Source organism: Sebastes umbrosus, chromosome 13 (assembly GCF_015220745.1).
Source record: "Sebastes umbrosus isolate fSebUmb1 chromosome 13, fSebUmb1.pri, whole genome shotgun sequence".
In the NCBI taxonomy this organism is placed as follows: Eukaryota; Metazoa; Chordata; class Actinopteri; order Perciformes; family Sebastidae; genus Sebastes; species Sebastes umbrosus.
Window position 1 is genome coordinate 18572017 of NC_051281.1, and position 14720 is coordinate 18586736.

Sequence of the window (14720 nt, forward strand, 5' to 3'; positions counted from 1 at the left end):
TTGAAACATTAAGGCATTGTAATATAAACTCAATACTTCTAACATACAAGGCACAATTGGATAGGAAAGATAAATTAAATTATATAAAAAAAATAGAAAATAATCAAAGGAACAAAAAAGAGAAATGCATAAATAAATAAATAATAAGACTGCACTCTTCCATAGTAGACTGTGCAGCAAGTTTTTTGTTTGTTTGTTTTTTTATTGAAACATTAAGGCATTGTAATATAGACTCAATACTTCTAACATACAAGGCACAATTGGATAGGAAAGATAACTTAAATTATATTTAAAAAAATAGAAAATAATCAAAGGAACAAAAAAGAGAAATGCATAAATAAATAAATAAATAATAAGACTGCACTCTTCCATAGTAGACTGTGCAGCAAGTTTTTTGTTTGTTTGTTTTTTTGTTTTTTTTATTGAAACATTAAGGCATTGTAATATAAACTCAATACTTCTAACATACAAGGCACAATTGGATAGGAAAGATAACTTAAATTATATTAAAAAAAATAGGAAATAATCAAAGGAACAAAAAAGAGAAATGCATAAATGCATAAATAAATAAATAATAAGACTGCACTCTTCCATAGTAGACTGTGCAGCAGCAAAGTGAAGCAAACACTAGTATCGTGCAACCTACCTTGCTGCAAAGGGAAGAAAACTACCTTTGATTGGCAGCTCTCTCAGCCAATCACAGGCCGTCTGGGCTGCATCTCTTTAAAGCGTCTGCTAATGGTCTTTGTGTGAAGGCGGGCGAGGAGGACTAGTCTCGGTTTGGCTGCCTGATTAGCAACAAACAGAAGGACTATTTGACCGCCAGACTCTTCCTTTGCTTCACCGAGAGCGCTCTGAACTATGTCGGGTGTTTAACCGGAGCTTTGTGGGTCTCTTTCGAGGAGGACCCGGCGGTGATTTGTGTCTGATCTTGGAGACACAACCTCGCTGCTTCTCTTCCAGGTCGTTTCAAAGTGGCGATGCTGAGCTGAGCTGATAAGCTGCGTCATCATGTTGCTTCCGACTCCTCGAGTTGCCGAAAAGAAATCTCAAGTTAACAACGACAAGAGGTGAGGCTTGTTCACCGTCAACCAGACACCGGAGGCCAGACTCCCACAGAGACACCCTGAGAGAGAGAGACATACAGATGTGAAGCCGCCGCTGGATCTTCTTGTTTACTGTGAATCTGGTGACTTTACATCACTTGGCTCGGCCGGTTTGTTGGCGCGGCAGATACTCTGCTGCTGGCTGCTTTTATTATTATTATACAGAAGTGTGAGCCAAATGGTTTCCAAAACAGAAAGTGGAACTACATAGCTATATAATAGTATAATAGGGGATGTTTTTAAGCCACACACTGTTTGGATGTAGCAGTAGAAGTGATGTGACAGTATCCAGTGAAATGACTATCATCTGCTGCTGAGGAAAAACAAGTTATTGTAAAAACCATAATAGCTCATTAGTTTGTCCACTAGGAGATGTGAGATTATTAGCAGGGTGTGGAAGAGTTATTGTCTACATAGATATATAATAGTTTGTTGTTAAAGCCACACACTGTTTAGATGTAGTAGTAGAAGTGATGTGACAGCAGAGGACATCTCCAGTGGAAAAATCACATCTGGTGGTGACTTCTTCTTGAGGGAAAAACAAGCTTATTGTAAAAACCATAATAGCTGATTTAATTTGTACACGTCCACTAGGATATGTGAGATTATTAGTAGGGTGTCAGAGAGTTATTGTGAGGTATAGGTGGTCTGTAGTAGAAGTGATGTGACAGCAGAGGACCTCTCCAGTGAGCTGACTCAACATCTGGTGGTGACTTCTTCTTGAGGAAAACAAGCTATTGTAAAACCATAATAGCTTTATCTTAATTTGTAGACGTCCACTAGGATATGTCAGATTGTTAGCAGGGTGTCAAAGAGTTATTGTAACCAAATGGTTTCCAAAACAGAAAGTGGAACTACATAGATATATAATAGGGTTGATGGTAAAGCCACACACTGTTTGGATATAGTAGTAGAAGTGATGTGACAGCTGAAATGCTGCTGACTCCCATCTGGTAGGGACTTTTCTTGAGAAAAACAAGCTATTGTAAACATTAATATCTAATTAGTTTGTAGATAACCACTAGGATAAGTCAGATTGTTAATGTCAAAGAGTTATTGTGAGGTATAGGTGCTCTGTTGTCATCCACGTGGAGTTTAGGTCTGTGCGTAAAAGTTTGGTGACCAAACAGGACAAGACTGGGTGGTTTCTTCCGAGAGAGGACGCAGCTGTCTTCTCAGTTGCAAAGTTGTGTTTTAACGTTATTTTAGATTATATATATTAAAAAGAAATGGCCGGCACCCACACTAGTGCTCGTTACGCAAACGCAGAGACGTTTTGTGCGTCCTGGTCGGATGGACAGAGAGAGATGGAGACAAAAGGGCGTGGACTTCCTGCACGGTGGTCGCCCCACTTCGAGATGATAGACGGGCTGTTGTACCGCAAGAAGCTGGAGAGGGGCTTCATCAACTACCGGGAGGTTTTGGATGAGAGCCGGAGACATGAGGCCCTCTCCACCTTTCACCGGAGGAGGCTGGGCCAGAGACACCTTTCACTGGAGGAGACCTACAAATGTGTGGCTGAAAACTACTGGTGGGAAGGTATGAAACTACACTGACCTGCACCTGATACATGTGACTTCATAGGACAGTTCCTCACTCTGTAGATAGATGGATAGACGGATAGATAGATAGATAGATAGATAGTAACTTTATTGATCCCGAGGGAAATTCAAGTTTCCAGCGTCACAGTTCCATACTGCAAAACATGTTAGTAAAAAGGCAGTAAAAAAGTTAGTAGTGCAAAGTACAAAAGAATATACCAGATATAAAAATACAAGGAGATGAAGAAAACTGTTAAAACTGAATATAGTGCAGGGTAACAGCTGTGATACAGGACTATTAAAAAAGTAGTAACTGTAAACCAACTTCTGACTTCATACTGGTTATCTTATCTATCTTAACTATTCATTTCTTATTGTTAAGAAGTGTTGGAGCATTTGAAACAGCTACATTGAGTACATGTCTACATCTTTGACTGATTCAATCATTAGCGGTGATTGAATCAGTCAAAGATGTAGAAATGTACTCACACATGAATGGCAGCTGTTAATTATGGCCCTGACTCTTTTTTTAACTTTATTTTTATTTGGAAAAGGCAATATGACCATGTATACCTAACACCCTTTTCCAGTTTTTATATACATGCACAGTATATATGCATATGCACGGAAAGAGGCATGCACATGTACTTGTGGGTCATAATTCAGTCCTCTGGAGAACTGTAGGTCCTCCATCCTCACTTTCTAAAGTATGGGGCCGTGTATACCCTTCCACATGTACAGATTTAACACTGCTACACATACACACATCAATATTCATCTGCATACCCACACGTATACAGCCCACATGCCCATGCATAATTCTCCGTCAAACTGTCAGCAGTTACATTTAACTTTTCTTACATATGCCTATCCTCTACTCTGTTAAAGATGTAACTACTATATACATTAGAACTAAAGGGAGCTTATACATTTCTTTCTCAGTATTCTCAGCAAGAAGATTAAAGGATACAAAAAAACATCAGTGGAGTCATACAAAGTCTGCTCGTATTTTACGTTTTTGGATCTTTGACTCTTTCTTATTTGTGACACAAATACATTTCAGCTTGTGGCTTTCATCAGGGTCGAAAAGCAAGTGTTGCTGGAGTTTTAATATTATTGTCTGTATTTTCTTTTTTCACAGGGATGTACTTCCAGATCAGAGATTTTGTCCTGGGCTGTCTAGAGTGTAAGAGCCAGCGCATCAAAAAGGTATATAATACTACCCTACCGTCGTTTTAATTATTGAACTTTCAGCTAGGGATGCACTGATTAAACTTTTTCTGTCCCGATACCGATAGCGGTACCTAGGCTTTGGGTATTGGCTGATGCCAAGTACCGATCAGATACCAGTGTTAAATTGATAAGCTGTTTGTGTCAGTGTGTAGAAGTAACTGGGATCATTCTTTTATGTGTAAGACAACATCAGCCTCGACTCAAACATTACTCTCCTTTTGTAAATCAAAATGTAACCGATAAATACACAGATATAAATTTGCTGAATTGTTATTTATTATTAAATTAATAAATCGTACACCAGCAACTTGGTTAAAAAAATCTTCTAAATTAACAGGAATTTCATTTCAAGTGTAAACCTTTTTAATGCAGCAACAAATAGGTCAAAACTTAAACAGAAATTTAAATTCCAGTGTATAGTTAGGCCCCATTGTCATCGATATCCGATCCAGCTGTTAGAGTCAGTATCGGCCCGTTATCCGAGCCGTCGTCGGTGCATCCCTATTTTCAGCTCCTCTTTGTTTTTTTATCAGCGTCTCATTTTTCTGCATCTCACACATTTTAATCCACGCTTTCTCACTCTCATTCTCACTTAATCCTGCTCTCTCACACTTAGATGTCTCCTGCAAGTTCTTTCTCACACATTGTATTCATATAACGATGCCTCTCTATCTGCCTCTGTCTCGCTGTCTTTTGCCTCTCAGGAGTCGGGTGGCAGAGGATGTGTCACAAAGACGATGGCGTCACACAGCGCTGACATGCTGAGCAAGCTGAGGAGTCAGCGGGAGGCGGGGCTGTTCTGTGACATTACACTGCGGACGAACGGGCGATCCTACTCGGCCCACAGAGCTGTCCTGGCGGCCGTCAGCGATCACTTCCAGGAAATCTTCACAGAGATGGACTCGAGCTTGAAAGCAGACATAGATCTCACTGGTAAGATTAGAGGCCAAACTGACGCTAGGAAACGCCGCTGCTTGAGCTCTGTTTCAGTTTATAGGCTGGTCTGGATGTAAAGACCAGACCGAGCCTCAACCATGTCATTGTTTTTTACAAAGAAAGCAATGTTTAAGGCAAGCCTGATGTTGCTTTGTACATAAAATAATGATCCCAGTTACTTCCACACAGCGAGGCATACAGCTTATCAATTAAACACTGGTATCGGATCGGTACTCGGTATCGGCCGATACCCAAAGCCCAGGTATCAGTAGCTCGGGACTGAAAAAGTCAGATCGGTGCATCCCTACCGTTTTCTCTGTAAAAGGTCACACGCCCTGTTCAGACCTTGTATTGAGATGCGTACTCCGTGATCGGATCACAAGTAGACAGCTTTAAGTTCGTCTGTTCACACCTTTGCATTAGAATGCGTCTCCACATGCGTCTTGAGTGGCCACTTGTCACTCCCCCGCTCTATATGCAAATAAACACGTCGTAAACACATGGCTAATGCAGCAGACATTGTGATGTAATAATAAACAATGTGTCTGTAACGTCCTGTGATTAAAACAGCCAGGTTAGAACACACCCATCCGCCTAGTAGTTCATGTGATATGTTTATCGGTGATTGACGACCACCTGAATGCAAATTTTTGTATGCAGTCACGTGACAATTCCTGACTCCAGTTGACGAGGTCAAGCTCTCATTATCATTCAAACAATGGTTTGTGGGAAACTGAGAGCTACACTGGTCATAGGGGCAAAAGGAGGCTGTATTTCAAAGTCCCTTTAAAAGGGTCTGGCTTGTCAATTTGTTATGACGTATTTGATTTAGGAATTCAGAGTTGGAGGATCCAGACTCTAAATTGTGACACCGTCATGAGCCGTGTTTCCATTCACATAGTTTTATTTTCATTTTGAAGTATTGCATTAGAAAAGCTCTGTGGAAACGGCAAAAGGTTTTTACGCTCGCTTGAGGTGCTTTTTGCTTTTATTGTAAAAAAAGTTTATGCGCTAAATGGGAAATAGAAACGCCTTTTGTTGAATAAATTCTTACATAGCAAACATTTAACTCACATGACTGATCTGCTGTTTCCGCTGTCGGCATCTTCTCGGATATTCCCATAACCTGCAAATGCATGTCTTTGTCTCGACACATGGCCAATACTAGCTGACATGAAAGAACAAACAAAACTTGCCCTACAAATTCCTGAAGACCTCTCTCCATTTTTCTCTCGTAGATGGTCGGATGGCCAAGCCGTTTTGTTTCCGGTTCACAACCTCTACTTCTGCTTAGACCTGTTTACTGGCAGATTACTGCCATACAAGCTTATAGCGCCAACGTCTGACCAAACTACGCTGTAGCCAAATTTATTAGCTTCAAACCAGTTGATGGAAATGTGCCTATTTTCTTTTTATGCCACATTTCAAAAGTTTGCTTATAATTCTCTTCACAACTGAATGGAAACACAGCTATAGTCTGTCTTCTCATTTACGTATGTGTCTTTGATGTGTACCATCAGATAGCAGTGGAAGTGGCCCTGATTAAAGCAGTTGTTTTATTGTCTCCACCATCATGTTTACACTGTGCTCCCACTCTGCCTGCTGTCTCTCTGATCCTCTGTTTACACAGTCACTTTCATCTCACTCACTGATTGACCAGGGTTCAGCATATCTAATTAAAGGCTCCCTTTTTTCCTCTCAGGTTTTAGTGAGGACAGCCTTCTGTCTCTGCTGGATTTCTCCTACTCCTCCACTCTGTGCGTTCGCCAAGAGGACCTACCTGAAGTCATCGCCATGGCCCGCCACCTGGGCATGTGGCCTGCAGTGGAAGCCTGCTCGGCTCTCATGAGAGAGCAGGAGCAGAAACTCCGTCCTGGCAAGGGCTTTACCTCAGCCTGCGCTGGTGCATGTCGTGAGCGTTGCTGCCAGCAGGGGGTAGGCAGAAGGAAAAAGGCTTTGGGATTAGATGACAGTCTGAACGGCGGCTTCAGTCTGATGCTGGATGTGTCAGATGAGTCTTTAGAAGGAAGTCCAAGGCGCAATTTGCGCAGGACACCGATAACCCAATGCCATAACGGTCTCCCTCTGAGCCCCTCACACAGGATGAAGCTCATGGACTTCATATCTCCCTCTTCCAAGAAAGCTGCTACACGTCGACACACCATAGCCAACCCACAGTCACAAAATGACTCGCACACGCCGCCATCAAACACCCGTCTTCTCCGCTCCACTCCCGGGGCTGCCATGGAGGTCCAGAGATTGCTACCGATGCCAGAGAGCCCTCGACGAAACAGAAAGCCTCACCCCATCACCCAGCTCTCCCGTGCCGCCTCCGTATCAAGGGTTACAAAGATCACTGTGTGCAGCCCCGTGAGGATAAAGCAGGAAGTTGTTGAGGTTGCAGAGGATGAACAGGATTACGCGAGAGCCCAGGAGAAGTACAAACTGATGAATGTCCTTGGGTTACAGAGGACCGCCCTCCTCCCCAGACCAGAAGATCTGATTGGCTGGAGACAGAAGAAACGACTGAGGAAGCTGAAGGCGAACAACTATTCACTGACAAAGCGGCGGAAGCCACGCTCCGTCTCCCCAGGACTACCATATGGGGCTGTGACACTGTCACTTCCCCTCTGTAACCCCATTAACACTCACCTCCTCAACAAGTCAGTAAAGACCAAGCCTGTGGGTCCACTCATCACAGAGCACATGACAGCAAAGAGGCCAAAGAGCAGCCCGCGACATGTCCCTCCAAGTGACAGGAGCATGCGAAGTCAAGGTGTGTTACCAGACATGTTCCAGCCTGCCTTCGGGGGGAGGGAGCTCAGGCGGTCAGTGAGGAAGGGTGACGGCACCCACCTTCCTGCCCAGCAGCCTCTGCGACGCAACACCAACAAAGCCGTAGTAAGAAACACAGTCAGAATCAAACCAGAACCAACTGAATATTCTATCTCAGGTTTCCCGTTTTCATCAAACGACTACTGTGGCCACTCGCCTCGCAAATCACCACCTTCACACAGGACGCAGGCCACAAATAAGGTCGCCGTAGAGACGGTCAAAACACCGCGTTACAACAGCGGCCGACCAGCAACAAAGGCCAAGCTTAGGCGGGGCTCCACAAGGGAGGCGGAGAAGCCAAAGTGTAAGCCCAGAGAGGAGGGGAGGAAGGTAGCGGTCAGGGACGCTACACCGAGAGTGAAGGTTAATGAACCTGGCGGGCTACAGTTTTCAGAGCACGCACCTCCGGCGTCCATCTACAACCACCCTCTGTACAAAGTCATCAAAGAGGAGCCAGAAGATCCCGTGCCAGTTGGAGGACCTTTCTCTGATCCTCCCTCGTCGGACCTGGGCAAGCGCCAGAGCAAGCCCCCCATCAAGCTACTGGACTCAGGCTTTCTGTTCAGCTTCTGTCGGCCAGCAGGGGGGCCGATGGTGGGACTGAAGAAAGAAGAGGAGAGTGTGGATATCTGCTTAACGCGCTCCGTGTCACAAGTCGGAGAGAAATTTGGAGCGGAGGAGTCCCCCCACAGGGCGCTGAGAGCCAGAGGGCCACCAACCCTGCCTGTGGTGAAGAAGGAGAGGAGCGTGAGCCAAAGCAAGGTTCAGAGACCCAGGATAAACTCCCGAAACGGCACCGTTCACCAGGCCAAATCTGCCGGGTCAAAGGCCACACGGACCAAGCCAAAGGTAAATGAAAGGGACGGTAGTGATTTATGATGACTGCCATTTATTTAGGGACCGTGAAGCATCCATGAAAAGGGCAGTAAAGGGGGAACACTTGAAAATGTCACCTTCTACCTGTTGCCATAGAATAATAGAGAATCTGTAAAAAGACCAGTTGGAATAATTTATTCATCACAGTTTAGCTCGTCATTTCTTACTTTCATCTAATCACTTGATTTTGCATCATGTATATCGTGTCTTTCATTTACAAAATTTTTTTTTTTTCCCTGCATCTCCAGCAGCAAAGCAAACGGCCTCAGAGCAGCAGGAGCTGCGTCACGCTGGACGCTGCAAGTCGGGCAAGACTTAAGCAGCTCCGGGGACCTCGTAGTCAAGTCCCCAAAGCCCCAAAGGCGGCCCATAACTGCACGCAGTGCTCGGCCACCTACAAGGACTGCGACGCTCTAATCATGCATCGCCTCAGGCACATCGAGGGCAAGCACTGGCCATGTCTGGTAAGCACTGACTTTCCTTAACAACCAAGAACCACATGACTCTAAGGGATTGAATGTCATCTGGAGTCTCAACCGTTGTACGCTATCTGTATCCCCTCTTTCTCCAGTCTTTATGCTAAGCTAAGCCAACCAGCCGCTGGTAGTAGTTTCATATTTGTCGTTCGTATCAATCTTCTCATCTAACTTTTGTTAAGAAAGCGAACTTCTCAAAATGTCGAACCATTGCCATGTCGGCCACATTCGTATCCTCAATATAACTCAAAACGTCTCTGTTCTTCCCTCTCTGCGGTGTAGCTCTGCAGTAAGACGTTCTTTCGACTGAGGAATGTACGCAATCACATCCGCACCCATGACCCCAAGTTGTACAAATGTCGGAGCTGCATTGCTGCCGGTTCCTGAGGCAGCTGGAGGGTTTCGCTCAAGCAGTGAGACTGAGGTGGGTGAAAGTGACACCATGCGAGGCTGAGCTGCACGTTCCTGAATCGCAGGGTCTCAAAATGTATTTTTTTCCTCCCCTGCCACTGTGGCCGGTCACTGAACATTTCTACCGGCCACTCATTGTTTTGTCTGCCATTTCTGAGATCTACTGTATGGAGAACAAGTCAGCGGAACCAGACAGTAGAAATATGGATCATATAATCTTCCTCCCTGACGATTTTTAACTTAGGAATTGCTTTTAAAAAGAATATTTCTTAAAATAAGGAAAACCTTATGGTTGCCATGGTGGCAGGTGACCTAGAATTTTTACCTGCCACAGCCAACATTTACCCTGTAACTGGTGGGTTGCAGGTGCCAATTTCATTCCCTGCTGAATCGCTATGCTTTATTTGTTTTTTTTGTGCTGAAAGATTTTGAAAAAATATGTAATTGCGATTATTTTAAACTGATATTGCAATTGCAATGTGATTTGCGATATTTTGCGATCTTTTTTAGGGCTGCAACTAACGACTATTTTCATTGGCGATTAATCTGTCAATTATTTTCTCGATTAATCGATTCGTTGTTCGGTCTATAAAATGGTGAAAAATATTGATCAGTGTTTCCTAAAGCCAAAGATGACGTCCTCAAATGTCTTGTTTTCTCCACAACTCAAAGATATATTCAGTTTACTTTCATAGAGGAGTAAAGAAACCAGAAAATATTCACATTTAAGAAGCTGGAATCAGAGAATTTTTATTTTATTTTTCTTAAAATATTACTCAAACCCATTAGTCGACTATCAAAGTAGTTGGCAATCAATTTAATAGTTGACAATGAATCCATTAATCGTTGCAGCTCCAATCATTTTTACATCATTATTCTCATTTTCATTGAAAAACATGATGACAAAATGATTATGGTGTGATTTTTGCGGGGATCTGTACCGATATAGTCCGTAAAATATAATGTGGAGGCAGAGATATCTCTGCAGCACGACAATATTTAATTTAAAATGATATTTTGAGACACATTTTGCCTCTAACAGATATTGCGCCTCCTGCAATTTCAAAATTGCAGTAGGACATTATTGCGATTTCGATAAAATTGATTAATTGTGCAGCCCTGCTTGGTTTGCTCATCTGTTGTCTTTTGTGATGTTGTCTAAAAGGGAAGTTTTTAATTGTTGATATCATCCTCAAACTTGTTTTAGAGGGAGCTGTCAACACACTACAGTATCTTGTCTGTTTTCTGAACACTCGTGTTTGTTTTCCAGGATGAAGGCTGTCCGTGTGTGACACCAGCGAACGGTCTGACGCCGGAGGCACATGATCGATCAGCAGCTTGTACATAACGCATCCGTCACACACGTGAGCACAGCGGTCTGTGGAAAGGCATAATTACTCTGATTCTAATCATTGCCGTCGTCAAACGGTCGCTAACGTTATTTAAATAACCAAACCAAGGTTGCTGGTCCCGTGTTTGCGTTTCCGTAGCTACAAGAAGGTTAAACTTGAACATTACACTCAGGGGGCGGGGAATGTGATGCCACGGTATAAAGTGATTTAACGTCACGGTTGTGTATAAAATGAAATGTAAAGTGATTGTTATACTGTAACTATTACTGCTACTTATTGTTATTATTTTTCTATGTATAGATGACTTTTGAGTGCACTTATATCATAGCTTATGTTGTAAACCTAAGAAGCGGTGTCGGAATTGAAGGTTTGGAGTCCACGGCGGGAATACTTGAAGCGATGCAAGTGCTGGAGGGAATACTTGAAGTTGGCGGGAGGTTGTAGGAGTGACACTGTCCTTTGGGTGTTTCAGTGGGTCTTTGTCCTTTTGGTGTGCTAACTTTTAAACGACTTGAGCAGCCGGTCCCTCCTTTCGTATTGATCTGCTAGTCTGTCCGTGACTCTGGGCTGGTATGGTGACACCACTGCATGTGTATTTGCAGACCGTTTGTGGTCAACTGTCTTTTCTAAGGCTGCCAATTTTAAAAAGGGAAAAACGTGTCTCGTTTGTAATGTGAATTTCTGAATAGTAATCAACACAGCTGTGTCATTACAGATGTTTTATTGATCTCTTCTTCCACTTTGATCCGAGAAAAGACACTCCGTCGTCTTGTTCTACTTTAAATTCCCCTCGTACCGAATAAATGCAATGTGTTCGCGTAAAGAGATGTTTATGTTTCACAAATTGATTTTAGAAATAAATGAGCTGTCTATTGCTATCTGTTAAAAGACTGAATAAATTTTTGCCTTTTATATCTCGTTATTCTTGCTTTAATTACTTGTTTTATTAATGAACTGTACTGTAAGAGCGGTGTAGGCAGTGTGACACATTTCTTGACTCTTAAGTCAGAATTAGATTCATGATTCAAACTATAGACAAATTATATAAATTCCATTTGTTTTGCAAAAGAATTCACATAATTTCTTGCTAACTTGTTTTTTTTAATCTGATTATTTAGTAACAGTAGGTGTCACCTTTTTTAAATGCTGAAACAAGTAGTTGATTAACTATTTTTGATAATTTATTAATTGATTTTAAGCAAAAATGCAAAACATTATGTGCCTCCAGCCTCTCAAATGGGCGTATTTGCTACTTTTCATCATCTTGTGTTATATTAAATTCAATATCTGTGTGTTTTAGACTGTAGTTCAGACAAAACAAGCAATAAGAAGGCGTCACCTTGGGCTTCAGGAAATGTTTCACTATTTTCTGACATTTTATAAACCAAACAATTAATTGAGAAAATTATTTGCACATTAATAGATGATGAAAATAACCATTTCAGGAGATATTTAAAATATTTCCATCCAAAATAGGAACTTTATGATCTTCTAAAACATAAACATACTCCCCTTACGCGAGTGTATTGCTGGTGATAAGGCAGTGCATTGTTTGATCCATCTGCAGTGGGTTCAGCCCTGTGTTTATCCAGTCAGGAGGAGGATGAGGAGGTCGTGATCCAGGAGGAATGAGGAAGAGCTTTAGGCATTAATCACTTCTTTGCATCCTTTCTGACTGACTCATCTGCAGCAAATATGTAGCAAAACAAGATGAAATACAGATTTGTGTTCAACCAATTTCAGATGAAACTAGAAGCAACTAATATTATTAGTATACAAGGAAGAAAAAACAATAGCAACACAACAGGTTACAAGACGACAGTCAAAATTATTGAGAGAAGCAGTTAAATGAGTACAGTGAGGCAATCAAAACATGTAAAATGTGGAAAATAAAACACCATATGTGCAAATATATTAATGAATTACGGGAAAAAAAGACGTAGGTGTCCAGCATCATTCACCTAAATCAAATGTATTCAAATTGCAGATGTAAATCACATGTACAGAAGAGAAAGTGACGAGGCACATTTGCATTTTGTCCTTTTTTCATTAATATTAGCATAATAAGAAAACATTGAAGGATGGAGGGGCATATGCAGGACAATCACACTGCTAGATAAGAAGAGATTAGAAATAGCCTTAGAATATATATTTCAGATACATCTGAACTAAAGCTGACAGACTGTGTATGGTTGGAGAGGATTTGATGTACTGTTCTTATAAAAGAGCATCTAGAGTAGGGGTGAGCTGGAGGCTGAAGGTGCAGCGAAGTGTAAAAGCTCATTATAGACGGTGGGAGGTGTTGTCTCAGATGGAGTTCAAGTTAAATCTCATCCTCCCTCAGTAACGGTTTATCCCACCTGCCTATATGTCTCAATACTAGTCACAGATGTCAAGTATTCTACGTGGATTTTACTTCCAACGTGAAGATCATTAATCTAACAGCATTTCCTTTTAAAATGCTTCATGTGCACATAAATGTCTAAAACAAACTGTTTGGCAAAAAAGTCAAATCTGCACACTGCTCTTTGTTCCCATAATCATTTGTATGCTCTGTTTGCTGTGAATCTATCACATCCTCATCCGGCACTAGAAGAAGATCTGATATGCAACAGTGCATAACAAATATTGTAGCAGCAAAGAGCAGTGTGCAAATTCTGTTTTTGCCAGTTGAGGAGTTTTGAGGATTTTTTCTTCCAATTAAATCCACTGTTTAGATATTTTTTTGCAATTATTTACAGATTTGCATGCACAAATCACATGACAGGTTACGATGCATGTATGTTACGTTTTAAGTGCTGGTGGCTCTGTAAATAAATGTAAACAAAACTTAAAGGAACAGTGTGTAACATTTCGGGGATCTATGTTTCTACAGTAGCCCAGAACAGACAAACCAAACATTGTTTTTTATGTTACCTGAAGGCCACCGTAGTTCTCCGACACGTTTATGAAACGGCGGTAACGTGAGCCGCAGAGTGCAAAACCGTGGTACCGCCAGCCACCGTCCATTCCGTCCCTTCCGGTGCTCCTAAAGTAGTGTTATTATGGTAAGGATGGCCTCTGAGTGAGGCCAATGGCTTTACCACTGTTTTGCACTTGGGGGGTCACGTTACCGCAGTCTAAGAAAGGGAGGAGTGAGCGGAGGGGTACTCAGTTGATTTCAACACTAGATGTTGCCAAATCCTACACACTGTACCTTTAAGAAGCTTTTTCGACATTTATATCCACGGGAAGAATTTAAAAATCAAATGTTGTTCCATATACTTGCTTCAGGCTGGAAAAACATTTGTGAAATACTTGACATTGATTTCAGTTTTTGTTTGCAGATATGAGAATGCATTCACAAATTGCCATACACATTTGTACTAATTAGGGCTGTCAAAGTTAATATGATAATAATGCCTTAATTTGTTTTAAGGCCACTAATTTCTTTAACGCATTAACGCAATCGATCTTTCAGAGGTCGTAGCGGGCTTAGTTTTAAAGCTAGAGTGATGATTCTGGTATCATATGAAACTACAAAACTTAAGGAATCTAACCATGTCATACCAGCTTGTCGCGAAGGAGGTCAAATAGTGCTCCAAACTTGCGCTAAATTTTGGCGAGGAAAAACTGTCATGGCCATTTTCAAAGGGGTCCCTTGACCTCTGACCTCAAGATATGTGAATGAAAATGGGTTCTATTGGTACCCACGAGTCTCCTCTTTACAGACATGCAAGTCATAGTCAAGTCAGCACACTGACACACTGACAGCTGTTGTTGCCTGTTGGGCTGCAGTTTACCATGTTATGATTTGAGCATATTTTTTATGCTAAATGCAGTACCTGTGAGGGTTTCTGGACAATATTTGTCATTGTTTTGTGTTGTTAATTGATTTCCAATAATAAATACTGCATAAAGCAAGCATATTTGCCCACTCCCATGTTGATAAGAGAATTAAATACTTTACAAATC

At 41.9% G+C, this 14720-nt stretch overlaps 1 protein-coding gene across 2 annotated transcripts; it reads left to right on the top strand.

The window, feature by feature from the left end:
• The first annotated feature begins 737 nt into the window (after positions 1-737).
• Positions 738-11688, top strand: si:dkey-229b18.3. Of its 2 annotated transcripts, none has more exons than XM_037789528.1 (7): positions 738-2645; positions 3789-3856; positions 4585-4813; positions 6519-8500; positions 8779-8991; positions 9286-9427; positions 10685-11688. In XM_037789528.1, exons 1-6 carry the CDS (start codon positions 2336-2338, stop codon positions 9388-9390), a joined length of 2907 nt encoding a protein of 968 aa, XP_037645456.1. In that variant the 5' UTR covers positions 738-2335; the 3' UTR covers positions 9391-9427; positions 10685-11688. The 2 variants fall into 2 exon arrangements, with proteins under 2 accessions (XP_037645456.1, XP_037645455.1); XM_037789527.1 differs by having other exon boundaries at positions 739-2645; positions 8776-8991.
• Positions 11689-14720: the final 3032 nt, after the last annotated feature.